We start from the raw sequence: 25,497 nt of genomic DNA on the forward strand, positions 1-25,497 counted from the left end.
CGTCACTTTCATGTACCACAGCCCAGCCCTTCTGTTCGCTTTCTCTGACTCCTTGCAGTGATTACCTTGTACACAGAATGCGTTGCCCATACATCATCTCTTTGTCCTCCCCTTTCTGTGCCTGTTCTGCGCCCCTGATTCTTCCTCCTCCCAACGTTGGCAGGGATCCCAAAGGTTGAAGAGCTGAGGAGCAAATGCAGGAACTAAAATGGAGTCAGTGGGAGAGCTTTTAGAAGAGGGGACTGACATCATGGATGTGGATGATGTTGGGGAGGCTTTGCCTCTGTCCCCCCTCCTCCCTCCCGAAACCCAGCTTTTCAACTCTGATCTCTTCCTTCCCACCCTGCTATTCCCTGCACTGTTCTAATACACTCTCAGCCCCTCACTGCTCCTACAGCCCAAATTTCCTCCAATTGCTCAGAGCCCCACCACTGCCTCAACATCTCATCCATGCTTTCTATCATGTCCATGGCTCTGACCCCCTGCATTACCCCTGCTGCTCTGAGCTGCCACCACCACACACCAGCTCTGCCTTCTTCCTTGCCACTCCATGCCCCTGGTAAGCTTGGAAGGGCCCTGAGGAGGTAGGAAGGTGGCACTGGTGGAACTGTAAGGAATGCGTTCATCAGCAGGAGGCAAGGAGGGGCAGGAGAGTGGAGATAGAGATTTGGGAAGAACCTCTGTGTCTAATGTTTGGGGAAGAGGCTCTATACATCCATCTGCAGTATAGCACACTCAAGAGGTATGAAGTGGCCCAGATGTTCTTAAATGAATGAGAACACCCCATGGAGATGAATACAGCCTGAAATGATAGTTCTGAGAGGTGTGAATTGCTTCATTCATCTCAGTGGATCTCGTCTCCCCCATCGCGGATGCTTAATATCACAGCTAGCAGATGGGGTGGGGGAAGAGGCTCAGGACCCTCTGGATGATGGTTCACATGGGGAATTAGGGGAGTTACCTATGGAAATCCTTGTCTTTCCGGTGGGTAGGATTGCTACTGCCCCATTCCCCTCTCTTCCCACTTTGTGAGACACATTCCTTCTCAACCATAGCCCAGAGAGAGGGGGTTGTGTGTGGGAGTCACGTCCCTCTATCTGGCCAGGACCAGAGAAGTGGGAAATGGGCAGCAACTTCAAATGGTAGGGGAGCATGTGGGGGAGGGGGCCTTGTTAGCTTCAAATTGCCCATTCCTAACCCCATAGTTGACACTGAGTTATTATAACCCAGTCACTGTCTTAGATTATTACCTCACTAAGGCAATAGTCTCAGGGCTTGTCTACACTACCGCGTGGGGTCGATCTAAGGTACACAACTTCAGCTAGGTGAATAGTGTAGCTGAAGTCGATGTACTTAGATCTGCTTACCGTGGTGTCTTCACTGCGGTAAGTCGACAGCTCACGCTCTCCCGTCAACTCCACTTGATCTTCTTGTTCTTACCGGAGTCGACAGGAGAGCACTCGGCAGTCAATTTATCGCGTCTATACTAGACGCAATAAATGGACCACTTCTGGATCGATCGCTGCCCGCCAATCTGGCAGGCAGTGTAGACAAGCCCTTAAGGTCAGAGATCTGCCAGCTCCCAGGCAACAAGACAGACCCACATATGCATAAGGAAGTAGGATAGAGACCCTTCCAAAACAAACACAACATTGCATACCCAGTCACCCCCCTTGAGGTGATAAGAGAGAGTGAATCATGTGGGAAATGTTAGTTATGTTGCTTAACGCACTTATCAGAGCTGCTTAGATGCATCAGAGATGAGGGTTGTATAAGAATCTGAATAGAACAGACTACGCATTTAGTATATTAACACATGGTGTTTTAAATACTGCTTTATTGATTTTTTTTATGAAAATTAAACAACCCCTAAGTATTAGCTGTTATTTCCATTTGCATTCCCATTTGTATGTATATTAACTTTGTTGTTAAGACTATTTTCTGTCCAAATGCAGATAATAAACCGTTCAACGACAGAGCTACCTCTTACAGTGTCATATGATAAAATATCTCTTGGAAAGCTCCGATTTTGGATCCACATGCAAGATGCGGTGTTCTCCCTGCAGCAGTTTGGTATGTTTACTTTTTCACAGCAGAAGGTCAGGTTCTTAACTTCTAATGCATAAACTACATATTGGCTGCCTTTACAGTACTATAAAATGGTGTCGTTCTTTTGTCTTGTTTGACACACTATCATAAAAATCTGTGGGTTTCTGCAATACACATCATCTTGAGTTTGTACATATAGTATGTTGTGGTTAAAATTAAACAATAAAATCAGCAACTGAGACTAATATTGCGAGGGAGCAGTGATCCTTCCACTAGTTGTTAGGGGCTTTTGCATGTGAAAGTCCATAAGTGCTGCTTTAAAAAAAAGTCACTATTTGGAGTATACTTCAAAAAAAAATTTATCTTGAACCCCTGAAAAATAAAATCTTAAAATAAAAATGGCACTTCATTATATTCACTTAGAAAAAATTAAGTTTACATAAAAGAAATGCTGTATTGCTAACAGACTGATAAACTATGGGAGGTAGTTTATGCTTTTATGGCCTACTTTAATTCAGATTGCCTCAGTTCTCAAGTAGTTAACTTGATACACAGATCCTAATCTTAAGAAATACCTCCGTTCTCCAAATGACTTCATTTGGAGTTGCGTACCTAGGACCTGAATTTAAGTCGCTATGGATGGATATCCAGAATGAGTGGAAATTTTAGAAATCAAACATGTAACCTCCAGATAGACTGGTCATTGGCAGGCCAATCATGTCTTCTCCATTGTCTTGACTCTGCCCTGTCTCTGGTATATTTTGCTCACCAGTAATTTTTCTGCCTCAGTACAGCAGTGCAGCCAACCAGCTTCAGGAACTGTACAGTGCCTGCCATTCTACTCAGGATTTCTTTTGCAGAGTTTTCAAAATTGTGTCTTTGTTATAACATAGATTCAATAAAATATTTTCATTAAAAAGAATACACGAGGTTTTTGTTTTAATGAATAACACTGATAAGAAACTTACTGTGTGTTGTATCTTCAGATGGTCAGATACAAAAGTCAGTACTGTAAATCTCTTTAAAGTAACAATTTAGGCAGGTAAAAAAGAAAGGGAGAGCCATTCTGGAAAAAGAAATAGAGAGTAAAGGGCAGCTGAGTAAATTAACCAGCTTCCCCAGGTTATCTCTTACGTGAACATTCCAGTTGAGACAATTGTTTTATTAAAATAATTTGTGAAAAAAGCATCTAAACTTGTGTGCTTTCTCAAAGAGTAGCTGTGCAAATTTGTACAGAGTCACAAGATTCCAGGCATGCTAAATCTATGCTTTTGTGAAAGGGAGAATCAGGGAGTTAGATATTACACTATCTTTTAAAGGCGCTGCACAAAACTTACATCTCTGGGAGAGGAAGAACTAAAGTACATTTAAGCCACCTTCTCACATTCCTGATTCTGGGCTGCAATTGTGGTCCCCAGAGTATCTTAGGTAGCCTGTCCCCAGCTGCAACTGGGTGGAAGTTTCTTTTTATGCCTCCTATCCTGGGGCTTGTGGCAGAGGCATAATAGGCAGCATAAATTGCCCTGTGCAAATCCTGCAGCAGGCGGGACTTTCCCAAGCCAGATCTCGGCTGTAAAGACTCTTCTGCGCTACAATAGCAGCATAAAAGGGCCAACAGTGAAGGAGTGAATTCTTCCCAAGGTTTGTTCTCTCTCGTAAAAATAATAGAAAAAGTATCCAAAACCAAAAGCTGAATCAGTATCTGATGCATTCTTCATAGTTCAGAGACCTCAAGATAACAAAATTTAGAGTTTGTTTTCACTGATGCCCAGTACTACTATTATGATCTTATATTTCAACTCCAATAGATTTGCTGAAACAGGACAAATATGTATGAAACATTTTAAAATCCCATCTATCTTGAGAGGATGTGATGGCTCTTTCCCATTTAATAACTAACTTTAATGGGTAAAGAAGACACAGGAATTTCCCTGTACAATCATCGCACAACATTTTGAGTTACCTTATTTAAAAAGAAAATTTGCTCATAAAGAAAGGGCTCTCTAGTACTGGATACTTTAAATTCTGTTCAATAAGAAAACCCCTTTCCTGAAAATATAGGATAAAGGAAAGGCATGGATTAAGGTCAGAAAGGAACATTATGATCTAGTCTAATCTGTATAACATAGAGCATAGAGTATCGGAGGGGTAGCTGTGTTAGTCTGGATCTGTAAAAAGCGACAGAGTCCTGTGGCACCTTATAGACTAACAGAAGTATTGGAGCATAAGCTTTTGTGGGTGAATACCCACTTCGTCAGACACATGGACTCTTCGTTGCTTTTTACTTGTCCCTGTGTTGGTATTTATATACTGTCATCTCTTGACCTTTTGAATAAGCTAGATCAATTGACCTTCTTAAAATCTCTCACTGTAAGCCCTGTTTCTCAGATTCTGGATCATTCTTGTGGCTTTTCTTTGAACTCTTTCCAGTTTTTTTCATCATCCCATTTAAAATGCTGATAGATGCAGTACTCTCACAAGAGCCATATGCTGGGATGATATCGTGTCCCTCCTCAGTATTCCTGTTTGTCTGATTGTTAGCCCTTGTAACTAGAGCTGGGAGTATATGTTCAGTTGGTTATCCACCATCATTTCTTAAGTCCTTTTCAGAGTCACTTTTGAGGGTTATAGTCCACTATCTTGTAGGTATAATCTGCATTGCTTATTCTTTGAGTGGTTGCAGATGGGCATTTCACTCAGGTGCATTTGTGCTGAGGGCACAGAGTTGGAGACTTTCCCCACCGTGGTACCTATTGGAACAGCGCGCACACCCTGTGTTGCCTTGTGGCCCCTTCTGAAACAATATAAGGGTGATGCTACCCTAATCCCCCTCAGTCCCATCATACTGCCAGTAGCCTTAGTTGGAGCTCCCCCTGTGCAAGTCTTCTCATGGCTTTTTTTTTCTCTGCATCACACTTGTGTCACTGGGACATCTCTTGTAAAGAAATTTTAATAGTATCTGTAGTGTATTATAGTTTGTAGCTAATTTAGTTTGTCTTTATAGTAATTTCTGGTGCTCAGCACTATAGGGCATGCAGCGTTGTCCAGGCCTTCAAACGTTGCTTGTTAGGTGGACTTTCTATTCCCAACAGTTGACTCCTACACTTGCTGCATGTATGAAAAAGTCACATTAAGGAGAATGTATCATTTGTTGGGAGAACACAGAGATTGCAAGAGACCTTCACCTGAAGCAGCTTTTGTTGGAACAGGCTATGAGGCCTGCACTAGTACCAAGACCCTCTTCCGCTAGCAGGACTGACAGTCCTCAGCCAGCCACCTTCTGCATCAGCACTGGTAGACAGACCCCTGGACTCTGACTCTTCCCCATGAAGAGGAAGGGGTTGGTATGTGTTCCCTGAGGTACCCCAGAAGAGACCTACAAAACAGATCAGGGATTTTCGAAATTGAGGAGAGAGTTGTCCTCTTTATCGAAGATAGCTCCTCAACATCCACAAGATCCAGGGTACAGCCAAGCTGTCTATTCACATCAAGGCTGGAGATTCCCAATACTGTACCACTGACTCGGGGCCCACCTGGTGGACAACCATCGAGTCTGGTACCTATGGTGCCACTGCTTTTTAGTATCCACGATCCCACAAGCCTATATGGTGGTAACTGACTTATTCTGCCTGCTTACTCCAGAGGCGGGTGTACTATCAGCACTGCCAGCTGTTTCAGGCCCCTCAAATTCTGGACTCAGGATTGATGCCCTCGGTACCAGTGAAACCACAGGCACCTTCCTTGATGTAGATGCCTGTGGGACAGCGCCAATATGTCCTTGGTGCCATCTCTGTCCTCTGTTTAGTCACCATTAATTTCAGTTAACACAGGTGCCCTTTGAAACCCACAACAACTCTGTTGTGCTCTTTGGTACTGTCATGGAAGATTTTCTGGTACTGACAACAGTCCCATCCCTGATACCAACTTTGCCCTTCTCTCATTGGACTGTGGATAAATTGGGCTATTCTGTGGTCCTGCCGGAGTGGCCACCAAGAGTGCCCAAGGACTTCTGAGAGGGTTCTTCCTACTCTAATATGGAGTCATCCAGTTGGTCTTTGCCTTGGCGAAAAGTCCCAAAGATCTTGCAATGGGCAGCAAAGGGAAAGTGTCTGCACTAAGAGCACAGCTGTTCTAACAGTAAGGGCAGATTCTTGGGATCCTCAATGTATTGACCCCCTATCCCATACTCTCTCTCAGTGATCACCTTGGGACCTGTGGGGTACTCCCTGCTTGAAGAGGTATAGATTTCTACTCCAGTCCAGAGGGCGATTCCCTTGATCCTGAGATGGACAAGCCCCAAGAGTGGCCTCTGTTACAGATGCAAGAGGAGGTCTGTCCTCTTGAGACACCTCTTTTTGGGGCACCCTTTGCCAAAGGAGCAACCTCTACCCCAAGTGATGCCAGCAGTCCTATCCTCTCCTTTCCTTGACAACTCTGTAATCCCAGATTCTTTGTCTCCCCTCTCAGAGGATTTTAAATCTTACCAGGACTTACTTTGGGCAGGTCTACACTAGGATTCTCCATCAGTGACAATCTTAAAATCAAGATTGGCTGTTTTTCTAAAAGCTGTGTTCTAGGAATTATTTTGGGGAAGTTTTGTGGCCTGTGTTATACAAGAGTTTAGACTAGATGAGCACAATGGTCCCTTCTGCTTTGGAATCTCTGGATATTCTTCAGGCAACAATTCGGGAAGGGTTGCCTTCCTGATTAATGACACCTTATTACAGTCAGCAAAAGCTTTGTGGCATATAGGTGTATAAGACGTTAGTTTCCAAACTTCCCCTTTCCTTATTCATTTTGGAGCTGATTTTAAAGACTAGACAAACTCTTGTAGAACCAAATTTAGTGACTGGTCAAGATCAGTACCTTATAAATTACTAGCTCTAAATGTTTTTAGGTAAAACATACAAAAATTGATTTTTTTTGGTCAACAAAGCTAGCATCTGTTTTTTTATTGTTTATCAGTTTTTTATTATTTTTATTATTATTAAATCTTGTGTCACTTAAAAAGGGCTTCCTTTATACTTGAATCTACTATACTAATGTCTAGAATGCTAATTTTTTGGTACTTTCACATTTTACCTACTCTTTCTTCCAGGCTTTTCAGAAAAGGATGCCGATGAAGTAAAAGGAATTTTTGTGGATACTAACCTATACTTTTTGGCTTTGACATTCTTTGTAGCGGCATTCCATGTAAGTGGATCACTTGCTGTTTTTAAGCAGTATGCGCTTAAGTTTAAGTAAATAAAAAAAGTAAAGGTACTTTGAGCACTGACACTCACATTTTCTTTAAATACCAATAATTGTTTTTTGAAATGTTAATGTCAATATATATACTATGCTATACCAATTTTTCCTTCATAAATACAAATAGAAAATTCAATAGCAAAATGTCATGTTCTGCAAGGGAACATCTATGCAATATGTTTTTAAATTTGAGCCAGAAAACCTGATTTCTACTCCCAAATCCAATTTCAAAATTAGGGGTGTCATAGGTTTGTTCCCCACTTTGAACTTTAGCGTCCAAAAGGTGGGGACTGGCATGTAGCCGTCTAAGCTTAAATTCTAGCTTAGATCTGTAGCGCTGCCACCAACCAAAAATATAGTGTTTTGGTACACTTTCCATTCCCCCCAAACCTTCCCTGGGGAATCCAAGACCCAAACCCCTTGGGTCTTAACACAAAGGGAAATAAACCATTCCCCCACCTTTCCCCCTCCCAGACTTTCCCTCCCTTGGTCGTCTGGAGAGACTACACTGATTCAAACTCCTTGAATCCCTCTTTGTTTTAGATTCACCTTCCACCTCCTCTTTTCCCCCCCACCTATCCCTGGTGAGTTAGACTAATCCCCTGGGGTCTCAAACAAGGGAAAAAAATCAATCAGGTTCTTAAAAAGAAAAGCTTTTAATTAAAGAAAGAAAAAGTACAAACTATCTCTGTAAAATCAGGATGGAAATGCTTACAGGGTATACAGCTTATAAAACTAGAGGGACTCCCTCCCCCCTAGCATAAGTACAAGTACAGCAACCAGAGATAAAATATCCTTCCAGCAAAATACACATTTGCAAATACAGAAATCAAACAAAACACTAATCCACCTTTTTAATTAATACTCACTATAGTGAATAGAAGAGACTATTTTAGGAAGCTTGGAGAGCCTGGATGTACGTCTGGCTCCTCTTAGATCCAAGAGAGAACAACCCCCAAAACAAAGAACCCAAACAAAGACTTCCCTCCACCGAGATTTGAAAGTATCTTGTCCCTTCATTGGTCCTCTGGTCAGGTGTCATCCAGGTTCACTGAGCTTGTTAACCCTTTACAGGTAAAAGAGACATTAACCCTTAACTATCTGTTTATGACAAGGGGTTAAACCCACCCTGTCCAGTCCTTCCCAGAAAGAGAATTACTACATTTCCTTGTGTGTCTGGCTATCCTCTTACCTGGGCTGTTCGTGGATCACACTTCACCAGTGGATAATGGAAAGGTTAATGGCTTCAATGGACAGTTGAATTCTTATTTGCAAGCTGGCTAGCAGCCAGCACTGAAAATTGATCACCCATCGTCATAACAAAACAGCAAGTTCATCTGCTGTTGAATATACATATTGGTTTAAAAATTAATGTAGACTGTAATTAGAAATCAGTGAAGGGTTAAAGATACAATTGATACTTGTCTGATTGTTAGAAATAAATTTATCTCCTGGAAAGAATTATTAGTTTATAAATTATCAACTTTTATATAAAATGTAACATTCTTAATTGACATGTAAAAATATTTAACTCTTAAGTGAAATAATGTTGTGTCAATTTCTTTATTTAGCCTGAGTTAAACTAAAACCTAAAAATCATTGCATATGAATGCTGGCTCAGATTTTCTGCTCTGAGATTTTCTAGCAGAGAGGAGGGAACGTAACAGTCAGGGAACAGGTTACAGTTCTGATTCTCTCACTGATTCTGTACAGACCATGTCCCTAGTGGAGTCTGAATAGTCATGGGTCTGCTCTAAACTTGCTAGATGGTACCCCTGTCAAGGGCGCTGTCTGCCAGTTGGAAATTGCCAGAGCACACCGTCTCTGGATGTCATTCTTCATGCCATTGACACATCTTATGTCATTGTTACAAGGGCATTTAGGGGCTGGTTATACTGACTTAGTTCCTATATACCAGGAAAGACCTCAGCTGGGGAGTTGTGGCCATTTTTTGCCTAATCAGAGAAAAGGGAGAGGAATGAACCAGAGAATCTGGACTGTTTTGTGTTAATATTGTCTTGGCCTTCAAGCAGTGGGAGATTTGTGTTCTCCGAGTGGTTTATATTCTTGTTAGAGAAATGTGTGGCGCACACTCAGAATTCTCTATTAGTCTGTTTAGTGTTTCGTGGCTCAGCAACAAACCTTACAAATTCATAAAACTGTCATCAGGCCTTCAGCAGGTGGTCATGCTTTCTTTCTTCCTCTGAAACACTGTTCCATCTCTCATGTAACTGTCTGAACTCGTTCTCCAATAGTAAAATTCTTTCTGCACCTACCCATTTAACAGTATGGGCCAACTAGTCTACTATTCTATTTTGATGTAGTGACCAGTCATCTGAGATCATTACCCTACCCATGAAGCACCTGCACCTTGTTGCTTCCAGCAAGATGCTCATCTCCAAGCAGACGACTTAAACTCTTAATGGAGCAAAACATTGAAGAAAGTACCCTTATTATTCATTTGCCCATATTCCTTCAGCAGCAGAAATGTGCAGTGAGTGTGCTCCTCATATTGCCTGTCCTCGTGGGACTGACTGGAGTCAACTCAGGCTTTTGTTCTATTTCCAGTCTTGGGTCAATGGCTTCGACAACAAGCAGGTCTTCAGCAGCACTCTGATAGAATGTCAACTCTATATAACCTGGTATTTAGATGGTCAAACTTCCTGCATGGCACTTCAGGCTACCACATTGCTGCTATTCCTCCCCTTTGCTACTCAGCAGGTGCTGAAGAACGTGGCCTATCAGGGTTTGTCTGCACTGCAATGTAAGCCCAGAGTTAGTGGGACTCAAGTCAGTGAACCCTATGTTAGAGAACACAGGGTTTAAGCATCTACATTGATTATCAACCCTAAGTAAAGAATTTTCTAACCTGGGCTTGAACCCAGGGCTCTGGCGTCCACACTGTATCACACAGACCAGATTCCAACTAACCACATCCCAGACTTCGTAGCACCTTTGCAAAACATGGCCTCTGTAGCTCTTTGACTGTGGTGCAGTCTGGGTTCCACCCTGCACATTAGAGGAAGTTTGACTATCCTGCAAACATCTTGCCAAGCCATTGTTTTGTCTGTGTGCTTTCAGCAGCCGGAACCAGCAATATCAAGGAGGTGCTACTTGAAGAATTTCTCTTGCTGTTTCAAGAAATGGGCAGAAATTCTGTGAGATGGTGGACATTTCAGCAGCATTTTCTGACCAGTCAGAGGTGCCTGAGAGAACTTCTGATGGAGCAGGAGGAGCAGGACACAGACATGGCAGGCTTGAACTGGATGCTGCTGCTCATGACTCTCAGGATAGCCACGGATACCCCCTACTGGCACTTTTAGAGCAGGGCCACAAGCTCAAATTGGTGAGACCAAATCATTTTGCAGATCTGGGATGACCAGTAGTAGGTCCAGAAATTTCACATGAAGAAAGATACAGCCTCTCCCGACCCTCCCTAAAGACATGTGCATGAGGGTGGCCATGCCAGTCGAGACAGGTTCCTATAACCTTCTGGAAGCTGGCTACCCCAGACTGCTGTAGGTCCATTGCCAACCAGTCTGGGGTTGGAAAGTAGACTGTAGGTACAGTGGGGATGTAGGCTTCTGAGGCATTCAGGTGTGTGTGGTTTTACCCTGAGGGGACAAGTATAAAAGATATTCCTGGAGTAATTGCTGGCTGTTAGAGAATGCATTTCCAAAGTGCACGAGGGCAGGAGTCTTTCTGTTTCCCTGGAGTCAATTGGTGATTTATGGGATAGAGGAGACAAAGGAAGTTGGCCCATATGACTGTGGGATACTCGTGGATTCCAAGGACTTGAGTCTAGGGGAGGGAGAAGGCCTGCGTCTGCACTGCAAAGCAATAGGGTTTGAACCCTCCACCTAGTGTCCTAGAATCATGGGTCCGAGCCCAAGTCAGAGATTTGTGTGTAGATGGAAGTGGAGTTTGTCCTCAAGCCTGAGTCTGAGCCTAGGCATACATTGCTGTGTAGATATATCCACAGTGACCTTGGCTTCGATCATTCAGATCATCTTAATTGTGGTGACAACAGATGACCTATGACAACTGAAGTAAGAGGAAAAATGCTAGAACATTGGTGGCAGAAGTATTGGAACAAAACTGGTGGATTGCAGCATAAAGACTTCTCAGATTCTCATTCCGTAGTTACGTGGGGAGGTCAAGAAAAGGGTTTTTGCTTCCATAGCATCCACAAAGTCTTGATCATATTTATTCTGGATTGTGGACAGTTTCATAAATTCTAGCTTCAAGAATATTTGTCGGGAATAAATTGTCAGTTTTGTCAAGGAAAATTTTTCAGATTCAGCCTGTTCTTGAGGCCAAATTGCTCCTATAGGTATATTAAGTATTTTGGCTGAAATTCCTGAAAGAGGATTGCCTGCTTATTTTGACTGACAACCTCTGTTCAGACTGGTGTATGCAGTGGAAAAATAAACAAGTTATGTTAAGAATGTACCTAGACTCTTCATCAATTTATCCTTCAATGGGAAGTCAACCTATAATGTTTCTATCTGTTTTGTTCAACAGAGGGCTGAAAATACTTTATACTGAGGTGATAAATAATATGTCTTCTTTGAAGTTTCAGCCATTGCCTCTCTGAGGTTCTAAGTATTTGGGACATTTGGGGTGGAAAGAGGTATTTCAAATTGCCGAGAGCTCCAAATTATCTCCAAAATTACTAAAAATATCTAGAGAAACAAGAAGTGGTAGGGTATCTCTTCCTAATTATTTCTCTTTCTGCCAATTCAGGGATGTGACTCCCAGTCTTCTAGTCACAAGGGTTCTTTTATATACTTCAGAGACATCGCCACTAAATCCAAGGAAAATCATCCACCATCAAATCTCTTGCATTATTAAAGGAAAAGAAAACGTTAAACAAGACAACACAAAACAGAATACAAATGATAAATGACTAGTTCTGTTACTGTCTCTTCTGAGTGCGCCTCTGCAGAAAGTTTTTAACAAAGTTTTAAACAAAAAACTATCTTTGTGAGTGGGCCTGCATTTAATGGGAAATTTTCTCTTTTTGTAAGTTAAGACCAAAGTGTTACTTTCCAAAATTGAATCCAGTCTTAGTATATCATACATGAGCAAAATAATTTTAGAGGCAGATAAGTCCAGTTTGGTTTATTAAGGATAATGGTTTATGAATGGTCAATGTAAGTAGTCTTAACTAAATCCTCTGAAATCAAAGGAAGTATTTAAATTATTTTTTTTAAAAGAAGCCATTTAAGGAGTTGTCTTAATACAGGCCAATTAGTGATTATTAAGAATCTTAAATCCAAATTAAATCCCATTATATTTTTGTTTACCAATATTCAGCCCGTTTCCTTTCCAAGAATATATGGTCTAATGAAGTGATGATTAATAGCAGAAGCTGCTAATATGTCACAATAAAATTTCAATATTCCAATAAAATCATTTCACAAGGTTTTTTAATCCCTTGGCAGTTCTCTAGCTATTTTCATATTGTATTGAAGTCTTAATGATGTCAGCTTGGCTAGAAGGTTGCTTTTTGCTACTGCTGGGTGGCTGCTGTTTTCCTTTTTAGCTGTCTGTGGCAATTTGCTCTCAAAGATAAACAATCAATTGTGTTGAGTGCTGTTGAAGTTGAGAAGGTAGTAGACAAGAATGTGCTGCTGCAGGATCACACCAGAGTTTTTGTACTCTTTTCCTTCCTACTTTCATGAATTCATAGGAAAACACACCTCTTTCAATCTTGTCTAGATTTAAAATTGGATGCTGTTATTCCTTCATTGGTTCAGTGCTGTTGGGGATTAGGTATCTTGACATCTTTGTCTTGTGAATATGTGGTCTACTTAATAAATATGCAACACTTCTAATTGCCTTTGGTTTTTTATGGTGGGAAAGTCTCTGAGAATATGTGAAGAGTTTAAAGTCTCTTCCATTTTCTGGGAGAGTTCTTAATTTCATCGGGGTTCAACAGGAATTGAAATTCTGATTTAAAAAAATACATACTTTTATTTTCTGTATAAAATGTCTTAGTTCTTGAAGTAGGCTTTTAAAATTAAATAAGTCTTAGAGAGTCTTCATACAGGAATAGTTTTTTCAAAATTGAGAAAGGACAGCTTCTTTGAAGAGGTGATTCTTCTTGTTCTGAGTTTGTATGAGGAGTTGCTCAAGCTGCTAAATAATTTCTAGTTAATGTAAATATTCTGTACTTAAATTGCTGCTTCTATTAGTGATCAGTTTAGCAAAGTCATTAAATTCTCTTTTGGTACATAAAGCATTTTACCATTGGTTGTATGAAGGAAACTGCACAGATGGTGGATTACTTGGCCTGACTGCCACACCCATGCTGCAGCACACAATAGTCCCAAATACGCATTTCCCCTCACTGCAGCACACACTCCTAATCTCCCCCTGCACAGGTCCACACAACTTTCCCAGCACAACACAATCAGTGCATATAATAACCACAAACATCACTCGGAAGCTGAGAACATCTGAGGAAGTGTGAAGTGATGGAAACAGCCACAAGCATGGTTTAGTGCTTTTTGTTTAGAATAACACCAGGTTCAATCATTGGGATTTGTAGTCAAATATCATGCAGTTTTCTTAGCTCTCAGCCATTTTTTATTTTAGTGAAAAGCCATTACGACAACATGGGTTTTCAACTACTAGTTGGTGCTATAAAAAACTCACTCAAGTGGTAATACCTGTCCTATTTTTTTAAATACTAAGCCCTTGAAGTTTTAGCCTTGTCTTCATGAGGAAAGTATTTTTATATCTGAGTTAGCCAACACATGGTAAAATGTTAGGCTTCATCTAAACTTAAAAGTTATTTCAGCATAGCTGGAGTGTGAATATACTGTACTGACCAACATAGCCATGCTGGCCAAACCCCCAGTGTTGATTCAGCTATGTCAATGAATGAGTGCTTCTGTTGATATAGATAACATCATTCAAGGAGGAGAAGGTGTAATACCAATAGAAAAAACTTCTTCTGTGAGCTGAATCTACAGTAGAACCCACAGAAAGTTGTTGAGGCTGAAAAATTACCAAGATTCATAAAGGGATTTGGACACACATGGCTAACAAGACTATCCAGTTATACTAGATCAGGGGTCGGCAACCTTTCAGAAGTGGTGTGCCGAGTCTTCATTTAGTCACTCTAATTTAAGGTTTCGCGTGCCAGTAATACATTTTAACGTTTTTAGACTCTTTCTAGAAGTCTGTAGTATATAACTAAACTATTGTTGTACGTAAATAATGTTTTTAAAATGTTTAAAAAGATTCATTTAAAATTAAATTAAAATGCAGAACCCCCCAGACCGGTGGCCAGGACCCGGGCAGTGTGAGTGCCACTGAAAATCAGCTCGCATGCCACCTTTGGCACATGTGCCATAGGTTGCCTACCCTCGTACTAGATAATGCTTAACAAATTTTGAAAGGTATATTAAATCTCATGCTTCAGGAGATAAGTAGGGCTGTCAATCGCAGTTAACTCATGCAATTAACTCAGATTATTGAGATGAAAAAAATTGCAATTGCACTGTTAAACAATTGAAATTTATTAAATATTTTTGATTTTCTGTTTTCATATATTCTGTTAAATGAAATCAGTGTATATTTTTATTATAAATATTTGCACTGTAAAAATGATAAAAGAAGTAGTATTTTTCAATTCACCTCATAGAAGTACTGTAGTGCAATCTGTTGTGAAAGTGCAACTCACAAATGTAGATTTTTTTTTTGTTCGTATACTATAGAATCATAGAACATCAGGGTTGGGAGGTCATTCAGTTCAACCCCCCTGCTCAAAGCAGGACTAATCCCTAGACAGATTTTTGCCCTGATCCCTAAATGGCCCCCTCAAGGATTGAACTCTCAACTCTGGGTTTACCAGGCCAATGCACAAACCACTGAGCTAACCGTCCCTTGTTACATAACTGCACTCAAAAACAAAACAATGTAAAACTTCAGAGCCTGCAAGTCCACTCAGTTCTACTTCTTGTTCAGCCAATCACTAAGACAAATAAGTTTACATTTACAGGAGATAATGCTGTCAGCTTCTTATTTACAATGTCACCAGAAAGTGAGAACAGGCATTTGCATGGTACTTTTGTAGCTGGCATTGCAAGGTATTTAGGTACCAGATATGCTAAACATTTTTATGCCCCTTCATGCTTTGGCCATCATTCCAGAGGACATGCTTCCATGCTGATGACACTCATTAAAAAAATGTGTTAATTAAATTTGTGACTGAACTCCTTGGGGGAGAATTGTATGTTCCCTCCTCTTTTACCCGCATTCTGTTATATAGTTCACGTTTAGCAGTCTTGAATGGTGACCCAGCACATGATCATGTTCATTTTAAGAACACTTTCACTGTAGATTTTACAAAATGCAAAGAAGGTACCAATGTGAGATTTCTAAAGTAAGCTGTGGCACTCGACCCAAGGTTTAAGAATCTGAAGTGCCTTCCAAAATCTGAGGGGGATGAGATGTGGAGCATGCTTTCAAAAATGTTAAAAAAGCAACATTCCAATGCAGAAACTACAGAACCTGAACCACCAAAAAAGAAAATCAACCTTCTGCTGGTGGCATCTGACTCAGATAATGAAAATGAACATGTGTCAATCCGCACTGCTTTGGATTGTTATTGAGCAGAACCCATCATCAGCATGGACTCATGTCTCCTGGAATGGTGGTTGAAGCACGATGGGACATATGAATCTTTAGCACATCTGGCACGAAAATATCTTGTGATGCCAGCTACAACAGTACCATGAGAATGACTGTTCTCACTTTTAGGTGACGTAAACAAGAAGCATTATCAGCATTATCTCCTGCAAATGTAAACAAACTTGTATGAGCGATTGGTTGAACAAGAAGTAGGACTGAGTAGACTTTGTTTTATTTTTTAATGCATTTTTTTTACATAATTCTACATTTGTAGTGCAATCTCTTTATCATGAAAGTTGAACTTACAATACTTATATTAGGTGAAATGAAAAATATTTCTTTAGTTTTTTACAGTGCAAATACTTGTAATCAAAATTAAATGTAAAATGAGTACTGTACACTTTTTATTCTGTTTTGTAATTGAAACCAATATATTTGAAAATGTAGAAAACATACAAAAATATTTAAATGGTATTCTATTATTGTTTAAGAGTGTGATTAATTATTAATTTTTTTAATCGCTTGACAGCCCTAGAGATAAGACAATCTCTAACTAGTAGAGATCAGAATGAGATGATATAGGAGAGCACGTTATGCCACATTTACCCTTTACAATTTTTTTACATTTTCCTCTCAAGCAGCTGGTATTAGATACTGTCAGAGATGAGATACTGGACTTCAGGGCTGATCCACTATGGCAATTCCTGTGTTTGTAATGTGAGGCTTTGGAACGCTGCAAGGTTCTCAGCTCTCTTTAGTTCTTGCAGTACTGAAGAATTCATGAGCTCTGCAAGTTTCTTAGCTCCTCACATGAACTACTGTCTGGCAGAATTCACAAGATGCATGGAGTCCCTAGCTCCCTTTGTCTTGATCATAATGGTCCCTTCTGACCTTAAAGTCTGAGTCTTCCTGTAAGATGAAGCTTTGTTGTCCTGTCAGTCCATGGATTCCCTAGTTAGTTTTTCCTTGCAATGTTTTATGGAACTTGGGTCTTAACAACAGGGTTCACATCTCTTAGCTTTTCCTTTCTGCATCTAGACTATCTTTTTTATTTAATGAAATCATCAACTTACTTAAGTATGTAGTTCTAAATACATGTTTTTATTAACTCAGTTGATGTGCTGGAATTTAATGCAGGTTTCAATCAAATTAATGGTGCGTATCTTCATATTTGCAGCTTCTTTTTGATTTCCTTGCATTCAAAAATGACATCAGCTTCTGGAAGAAAAAGAAAAGCATGACTGGAATGTCTACAAAAGCAGGTATGGCATATATGAGGTAAAGATGGTGTGTATTGATCATGTGTGCTAATATGCAAGAGTAAAAACAAGAATATCTGGCATGCTTTAGGAGATGTGGCAAAATGAACACAGTTTTTGTACGATCGTCATGGGAAAGTGTGCTGTGATTTAATCAGTATTCAGTTATTTAGCAGAAAACTTTAGACAGGCAGGTTCTAATCTTGATGCATTAGGCACAGTGCTTACTCTGCTTGTGAGATCAATTTTTATTGGGTACATCATTCCACATCTCTGATTATGACTTTCTTCTAAAGAGGAAAATGTGTGACCACAAGAAAACTAAGAGATTACTTCAAAAGCTTAATTGGGAAAACCTCCCTATTTTTTATATAATGTTTACAAATGATAGCGTATGGGTAATGTGGTTGATTGTTATGAGAAAGGAATTTAAATTGTTGTATTTGAGAAATGTAAGTTGTCATTTTGTTCTTGTGCAAAAATCTTTTATTCTTGGTTACAACTGGAAGTGTCCTCTGCCATGTGCACATGGTTTACTGCACTCGATTTTCAGTGATATTACACATTTACAATGATGGTCCAGTGAGTTTCAAGGATTAGAGTTCTAGGTTAACGTGAGAATATTTGCTAGCTGCTACCCGCATAAGTGCGTAAAACCAAAGTAGAAGGATTCTGAGTGTCACTGGATAGTTTTGGTTTCTTGGTACTAAAGTAATGCTGTTTTCAAAGTGTCTTCTCAGTTCCAGCATCTCTATAGTTGGGCAGAATGGTTGGGCGTTTAAAGATGTACATTTTAAATATTACTTACAGTTACACTATTTGAAGGAAATTAGAATTGGAGGACATGAGAATTCTCTTGGAAAAATCTCTTTTCCCAAGAGGAAAGAAGGAATGTCTGTGCTGTGTTTAGCATTTAAATGGGACTGCACATATTATTTGGCACTCAGATGTTTTTGAAAAACACTCATGTCTGTTTGCTTAGCATTTTTTAGTGTCCAGTTCTTGCTCTTCCTTATGCCTTTCCCCTCTTCTCTAATATAAAAATCATTGGGCAGGAAATGGTGCTATATATAATTTGCAAAGTTTAACAGAACCTGAGAAATTGCATACATGCGAAGTGTCTTATTTTATCAAATACCATCAAATTCATTTTGTTCAAGGATTTCATGGCAGTTTTCACAGGCTAAACTTTGAAATTTTCATAGCTAGAAAGTTTTATTGTCTGAAGTTTTCTCAACAAGAATCACTAACATATATTTAGTAATATCTTAAAGTACTGCTGATACATTGTTGTATTGCTACCAATATTCCATTATAGAAATAATTTTCTTATTGCAAGTTCTTTGTTGATTCAAGAATATTTCACTCCTTATGCATTTTTTTTACTTTTGCTTACTCTGAATCCCACTGATCAGGTTGTTAGTTCTCAGCAAATTCTTGCTATTTAAAATCATAATTCTATTGTGACATCACTTCCTATAATCATCTACAGTCTCACAAGAAGCTTTATCTGGGGAAGCAGCTCACATAGCCTGTTGTCATTCTTCTTTCACTGTAACATTCTTTCATCAGGTATCACTTATTCCTTTAATATCTAAATTATACTAACATGCATTTCTATTTACTTATTCAGTGCTTTGGCGATGCTTCAGTACCGTGGTAATATTTCTTTTCCTTTTGGATGAGCAAACAAGTTTATTGGTGCTAATTCCAGCAGGTGTTGGTGCAGTGATTGAGGTGAGTTCATAAAGCTCTGAAGTCTGCTTATGTCTGAATATAGGTTTATTGCTGACATTGCTGCTATTTATATCCCCAGTCTTATGGGGATGATGTTAAACTGTTCACCAGACACTATTTTTTATATATATATATATATATAAAAAATAGTGTCTGTGTGTGTGCATGTGTATCTATCTATCTAAATAGTCACTGTCAGTTTAAATTTTAAGTGAACTAATTTAGAACAATTCCAGTTTAGATAGAATACACTTTAAATAACTTATCCTGAATAACTTCTGTTTAACGTGTTCTCTTCAAGTAAAACTGTCCAGATATAAAGTGCTGTGAAGTACACAAAGTAAACAAATTGGAAACAAAATATTTTTACCAACTTTGCAGTTCCTATAATCTTGGAGTATTATTTCTAATTAGAAGTACAAGATTCAAATGTGACTTTTGATTTGGAGTCCCTTAACATTGCAAAAAAACCACAGATTAAGGTTCTAACAAACATTAACTAGGGAGCTCACGGTACAAGCATTTAATTGTTAAAGGTTTAACTTCATTTTATGGACGTGCCTATGTTCTCCAAAATTACCGCATTTACTCTTGAAATTATGAACTAACTTTCTGAGAATGTCAAGTAAACCCAGTAATTAGTTTTAAAATGGGTCCTTTAAGAAATTTAGCGCATTGGGTCCTGACTGTCATTTGTTCTCACTAGAGCTAGTCAAAATTTTCTGACTGAACAGCTTTCTGTCTGCGTTGATTTTGTTAAAACATTCAACAAACAAGGCACACTGTGGGTGTGCCAGCCTGCCTGGGTGGCAAATAGAGATGAACTTCAAGAGAGCCTGCCATGCAGGGAGACAGGAATTCTAGGGACCATATTTCAAAATTTCAGTCCAGCAAAAATTTTGAATTTGACTTTTTACCCTATTCAGAACGAACAAAATTGTAAAAACTCAAATATGTTCACAGGATAGAAACTGTGTCTTGGCTAGCTCTAGTTCTGTCTCAGGATCCAATTTTCTACTAATATTTGTGTAAATATTCAATTTAAAAAAAAAAAGGTCAGTAATGAAAAGTAGGACTGCCAGAACTGACTTTCAGATTTCCTGTTTAAAAATGTATGAAGAAAAACTAAACAAAAACTACAAAGAAAATTCAGAAGGCATAAAAAGTTTGACTGTGTGAAGTTTCATAATGTTACGGCACTACTTATAAAGACCATAATATATGACCCGTTTTTAAGCCTATTGTACCATGCAATCCAAACTGGGGAATGACTTTCACAATACGTATTTACAGTCCTTAGCTGATGTTTTTATTACCTTGAAAGCTACAGTAAAAAGGCAATGGGGGAGGGATAGCTCAGTGGTTTGAGCATTGGCCTGCTAAACTTAGGGTTGTGAGTTCAGTCCTTGAGGGGGCCACTTAGGGATCTGGGGCAAAAATTGGTCCTGCTAGTGACGGCAGGGGGCTGGACTCGATGACCTTTCAAGGTTCCTTCCAGTTCTAGGAGATTGGTATATCTCCAATTATTACCTATTTGTACTGTTCACTTAAATGCTGATACCTTTATTCACATTTATTCATTGATCCAATGAATTCAGTTAACTCATTGGCTTTAGTGGGACTACTGAAGGAGTAAGATATTGTTCAAGTGATGGTCCCTATATGTCAGAGGTGGCCAAACTGTGGCTCTTTCACAGTTAAAGTGCTGCTCGCATTCTCCATCTACCAGCCTGTGGGAGAGAAGGGAGGTTGGCTTCTCCACCTCCCAGCCTGTGGCAGGATGGTGGGGCTAGGGGCTTCTGCCAGAAACGATTGGTGCCTGCTGAGAGTGGAGGGCACAGTTTACAGGTTCACTCCCCCAACAGCTTGAATCATGCCCCTCCAAGCACACATCCTCTGTTACCCTCAACAGCCCCTTCCTCCAGCTCCCAGGTGTTAGCTCCTTATGGAGAGGCAACAGCAAAGAGCTGGGAGCTGCAGGGAGGGGCTGCTGCTTTAGTTCCGTGGGGAGAAGCAGCAGCAAAAGAAGTGGCTCTCCCTGCAGCTCCCTGCTCTTTGTCGTTGTCTCTCCCCACGGCCGCAGCTCCAAGCTTGTCAGCTCCAGCAGCTGCCATGCAGGGACGGGGCCTGATGGCACCATATGGCTGAGCAAGGCCAACAAACCCTGGGAAAAATGGAGTGGGGGAGAGGGTGACCCCATCTGCCCCCTCCATGTGTCACCTCCGGACATTCTGCCCAGCAGGGAGGGGTGTCCTGGGGCATGCCTGCCAGGGCTCAGGGCTTCAGGCCTGCAGGGTGCACCTGCCAGGGCTTGGTGCTTCAGCAGGAGCAGGGCTGAAGATCTGAGTCCTGGCAGGTGCGCCCTGACTCTCAAACTTATGAAGATTTTCGTATGCGTCTCGGGTGGTCAGTAAGTTTGGCACCCCTGCTATATGTATTCCAAACGTGAGTGTGCATGTATGCTATGTGTTGGAGCCAGAAAATTTATGTAGCAGTGTCCGTTGACCCGCATGAGCAATGTCTGTAGCCGCATGGTCAGGCAAAGTTATATGAGGCTGTGCGGAGTGATGCCCTCAGTTTCCTTGTATCATCACATGGTTGAAGTCAGAATCCCTCTTCCTCTGCGATGGTAGTTATGGCTAACAAAGCCCTTTCATTCATTTGAAAGCGTGCCAACTTCGCCTCCACAAATTTCTTATGGAGGATGCGCTCCGGCTGCATGCATAGTCCAACCCCAGAGGGGCGGAACCATCGGTGCAGCGCCCTTCACTAGTGGTGAGTGCTCCTCCTAGCACGTCCCATGCCCCAGGTCTGGCAGCACCAGCGGTCTGGGATAAACCCAAGCTTGAGAGCCAGAAGCACTTGCATGGGTATTGGAGCAGGTCCCCTTTGCAGGCTGCCTCCAAGCACAGCACTCCCTCCCTGAACTGCCCCAGGTCGGTTGAGACATCGAGCGCAGACCCCGCCGCACCACCAGCTAAGTTTCCTCTCTCTGAGGGTAAGGTGAAGAAGGAAGACCCAATGGCCCCACCACCCGCCATGCCAATTACCTGCCTGGAACTCTCCCCAGGGTGCGCACCACCTGTCCTGCCTGCATTTCAGCATCCGTCGGTCTGTTCACTGCACACACCACCTTGCTCTTTGACTTCTCACAGGGACATTTCCCAGACCTTGGGACAATGTGAGCCCCTTCTCCAGTCAGCACATCTCTAACTGCCCTACCCTCGTTCTCTGCTGCTTACTGCACACGAACCTCCCGCTCCAGCAGAGGCATCGGTACTGCTACAGGAGGGGTGCTTCAAGCCTGTGCATTCCGGCCCACTAGTACCGACGGCCTCACCACTCCCAAAGGCTTATACCATTCATGCTTTTGCCTCCTGACAACCAGAAGCAGTATCAGTATCTACTACAGTAGGTGGCCCTGGACCTGGTTGTACCCCTGGAGGAGGTTGCAGGATCAGCACCATCAATTGGTGGACACCCTGCAACCCCAAGGGACATCTGGCTGGCACTGCCTGTTCACAGTGCTATCGTGCAACCTGTGAGAGTGGTCTGGCACACGCCTGCTTCCTGTGTCCCCACACTGAAATGGACAGGACACTGGTACTTTGTCCCATTTAAGCGGGTAGATTTCCTCTTTTCCTATCCCCACCCCCTCAATTCTATTGTGGTGCATGTGGTGACTGAATGCGTCTGTCAGCACACCCATAAATCCACTCCTCCAGAGCAGGTGGGCAAGCACCTGGACCTTTTGGGCAGGAAGGTCTACTTGGCAGCATTGCAATTTCATATTGCCAGCTACCAGGCTCTGCTTGCGAAGTATGAGTTCCACAATTACGCCAAGCTCGCAGAGTTCCTGGACAACCTGCCACAAGACAAGCAACAACACTTCTGTGCCCTTCTGGAAGAAGGCTGCCGACAATTAAGGTGAGTCTCCAAGTGGCCATGGATGCTGCAGATACATCCTCTCACTCTTTAGCAACCGGGGTCATTATTTGCTGAGACTTGTGGCTGCAGTCCTCCTTTTTCAGAGGTCTAGAACACCATCCAGGGCTGCCCCACTCTCTGTTCCATCTGCCAGACCTGGGACACCTCTCACTGGGACCTTTTCATTACACAAAAAAATCATAAGTTCCCTCTTTACTGCTCCCAGGGAGCCCAGGGGCTCAACTCTCAAGGCGATGCTCTCGTGACCTGGCAGGGAGAACTTAGTTACGCCTTTCCCCCATTCCTTTCCTTCCCCAGGTCCTCCGTACGATCTGCCAGGGCCAGGCTATGATCATAGAATCATAGAATATTAGGGTTGGAAGAGATCTCAAGAGGTCATCTAGTCCAATCCCCTGCTCAAAGCAGGACCAACCCCAACTAAATCATCCCAGCCAGGGATTTGTCAAGCCAGGCCTTAAAAACCTCTAAGGATGGAGATTCCAAACCTCCCTAGGGAACCCATTCCAGTGCTTCCCCAGTATAGGATTTAGATTATCCCTAGGATATCAGGTTTCAAAAATTGTGTTTCCTAATATCCAACATAGACCTTCCCCACTGCAACTTGAGACTATTGCTTCTTGTTCTGTCATCTGCCACCACTGAGAACAGCCTAACTCCATCCTCTTTGGAACCCCCCTTCAGGTAGTTGAAGGCTGCTATCAAATCTCCCCTCACTCTTCTCTTCTGCAGACTAAATAACCCCAGTTCCCTCAGCCCCCTGATAATTTTTGTTGCCCTCCACTGGACTCTCTCCAAATTGTCCACATACCTTCTATAGTGGGGGGACCAAAACTGGATTCAATACTCCAGGTGTGGCCTCACCATTGCCGAATAGAGGGGAATAATCACTTTCCTTGATCTGCTGGCAGTGCTCCTACTAATACAGACCAATATGCCATTGGCCTTCTTGGCAACAAGGGCACACTGCTGACTTATATCCAGCTTCTCATCCACTGTAATACCCAGGTCCTTTCTGTAGAACTGCTGCTTAGCCAGTTGGTCCTCAGCCTGTAGTGGTGCATGGGATTCTTCCTTCCTAAGTGCAGGACTCTGAACTTGTCCTTGTTGAATCTCATCAGATTTCTTTTGGCCCAATCCTCTAATTTGTCTAGGTCACTCTGGACCCTATGCCTACCCTCCAGCATATCTACCTCTCCCACACAGCTTAATGTCATCTGCAAACCTGCTGAGGGTGCAATTCATCCCATCATCCAGATCATTAATAAAGATGTTGAACAAAATCAGCCCCATGACCGACCTCTGGGGCACTCCACTTGATCCCGGCTACCAACTAGACATCGAGCCATTGATCACTACCCATTGAGTCTGACAATCTAGCTAGCTTTCTATCCACCTTATAGTCCATTCATCCAATCCATACTATAACTTGCTGGCAAGAATACTGTGGGAGACTGTATCAAAAGCTTTGCTGAACTCAAGATGTATCATATCCACCACTTTCCCCATATCCACAGAGCCAGTTATCTCATCATAGAAGGCAATCAGGTTGGTCAGGCATGACTTGCCCTTGGTGAATGCATATTGACTGTTCCTGATCACCTTCCTCTCCTCCAAGTGCTTCAAAATGGATTCCTTGAGGACCTGCTCCATGATTTTGCCAGGGATTGAAGTGAGGCTGACCAGTCTGTAGTTCCCCAGGTTCTTCCCTTTTTTAAATGTGGGCACTATATTTGCCTTTTTCCAGTCGTCTGGGACCTCCCCGATCGCCATGAATTTTCAAAAATAATGGCTAATGGCTCTGCAATCACATCAGCCAAATCCCTCAGCACCCTTGGATGCATTAGATCTGGGCTCATGGATAGTGCTTGTTTGCCGCTGGCGCAGCACATCCTTAAATGCAGTAGGCAGACCGCCACAAGAGCTTGCTATGTGGCAAAATGGAAATCTTTCACCTCTTGGGCTCGGCACCAGCACCTCCCCCTTGGGGCCGTCTCCATCCCTACCATCCTGGAAACCTCCTGGAACTTAAGACCTCAGTCGTTAACTTCAGCTCTGTCCGGGTGCACCTGACAGCGCTAAGAGCCTTCCTCACCCCTGTGGATGGCCGCTCGGTATTTACCCACTCCACCACTGCCCGCTTCTTCAAGGGCCTGTTTAACAGCTTCCTGCCACTGTGAAAGCCCATGCCTCCCTGGGACCTCAATCTTGTCCTCTCCACCCTCACCAGACTCCGTTCCAGCCTGTGGCCACATCCTCCCTCTTCCACCACTCCATGAAAGTCATCTTCCTTGTGGCTATCACTTCTGCTCGGTGGGTCAGCCAACAGGTGGCCATGATGGTTGACCTCCTCTCTCCCGCTTCCTCCCCCAATACAGTTTTCCATAAAGACAAGGTTTCCTTACGCCTCCACCTCAGATTCCTACGGAAGGTAGTCTCAGCGTTTCACCTCAACGTGTCGATTCACCTTCCAGTCTTCTGTCTTCAGCCATACGCCACTCCTGCAGACAGGACCCTGCATTTCCTAGATGTCCACTGTGTGCAGGCGTTGTCCCTTGACAGAACCCGCACCATTCTTGCCTCCTCACATCTCTTCGTGGCCACTGTAGACAGA

At 42.0% G+C, this 25,497-nt stretch overlaps 1 protein-coding gene across 2 annotated transcripts in view; it reads left to right on the top strand.

Annotated features, from left to right (window-relative positions):
- The window catches only part of CLPTM1L (CLPTM1 like), a 79,317-nt gene that overhangs the window by 19,345 nt on the left and 34,475 nt on the right, over positions 1-25,497 (top strand). For both annotated transcript variants that reach the window (XM_039523418.1, XM_039523417.1), the window contains exons 6-9: positions 1,956-2,073; positions 7,148-7,242; positions 17,120-17,204; positions 18,835-18,938. In XM_039523418.1, the coding sequence (XP_039379352.1) occupies positions 1,956-2,073; positions 7,148-7,242; positions 17,120-17,204; positions 18,835-18,938 (402 nt within the window). The remainder of the gene's footprint in view (positions 1-1,955; positions 2,074-7,147; positions 7,243-17,119; positions 17,205-18,834; positions 18,939-25,497) is intronic.

The sequence above is a fragment of the Mauremys reevesii genome, linkage group 2, assembly GCF_016161935.1.
Source record: "Mauremys reevesii isolate NIE-2019 linkage group 2, ASM1616193v1, whole genome shotgun sequence".
Classification (NCBI taxonomy): Eukaryota; Metazoa; Chordata; order Testudines; family Geoemydidae; genus Mauremys; species Mauremys reevesii.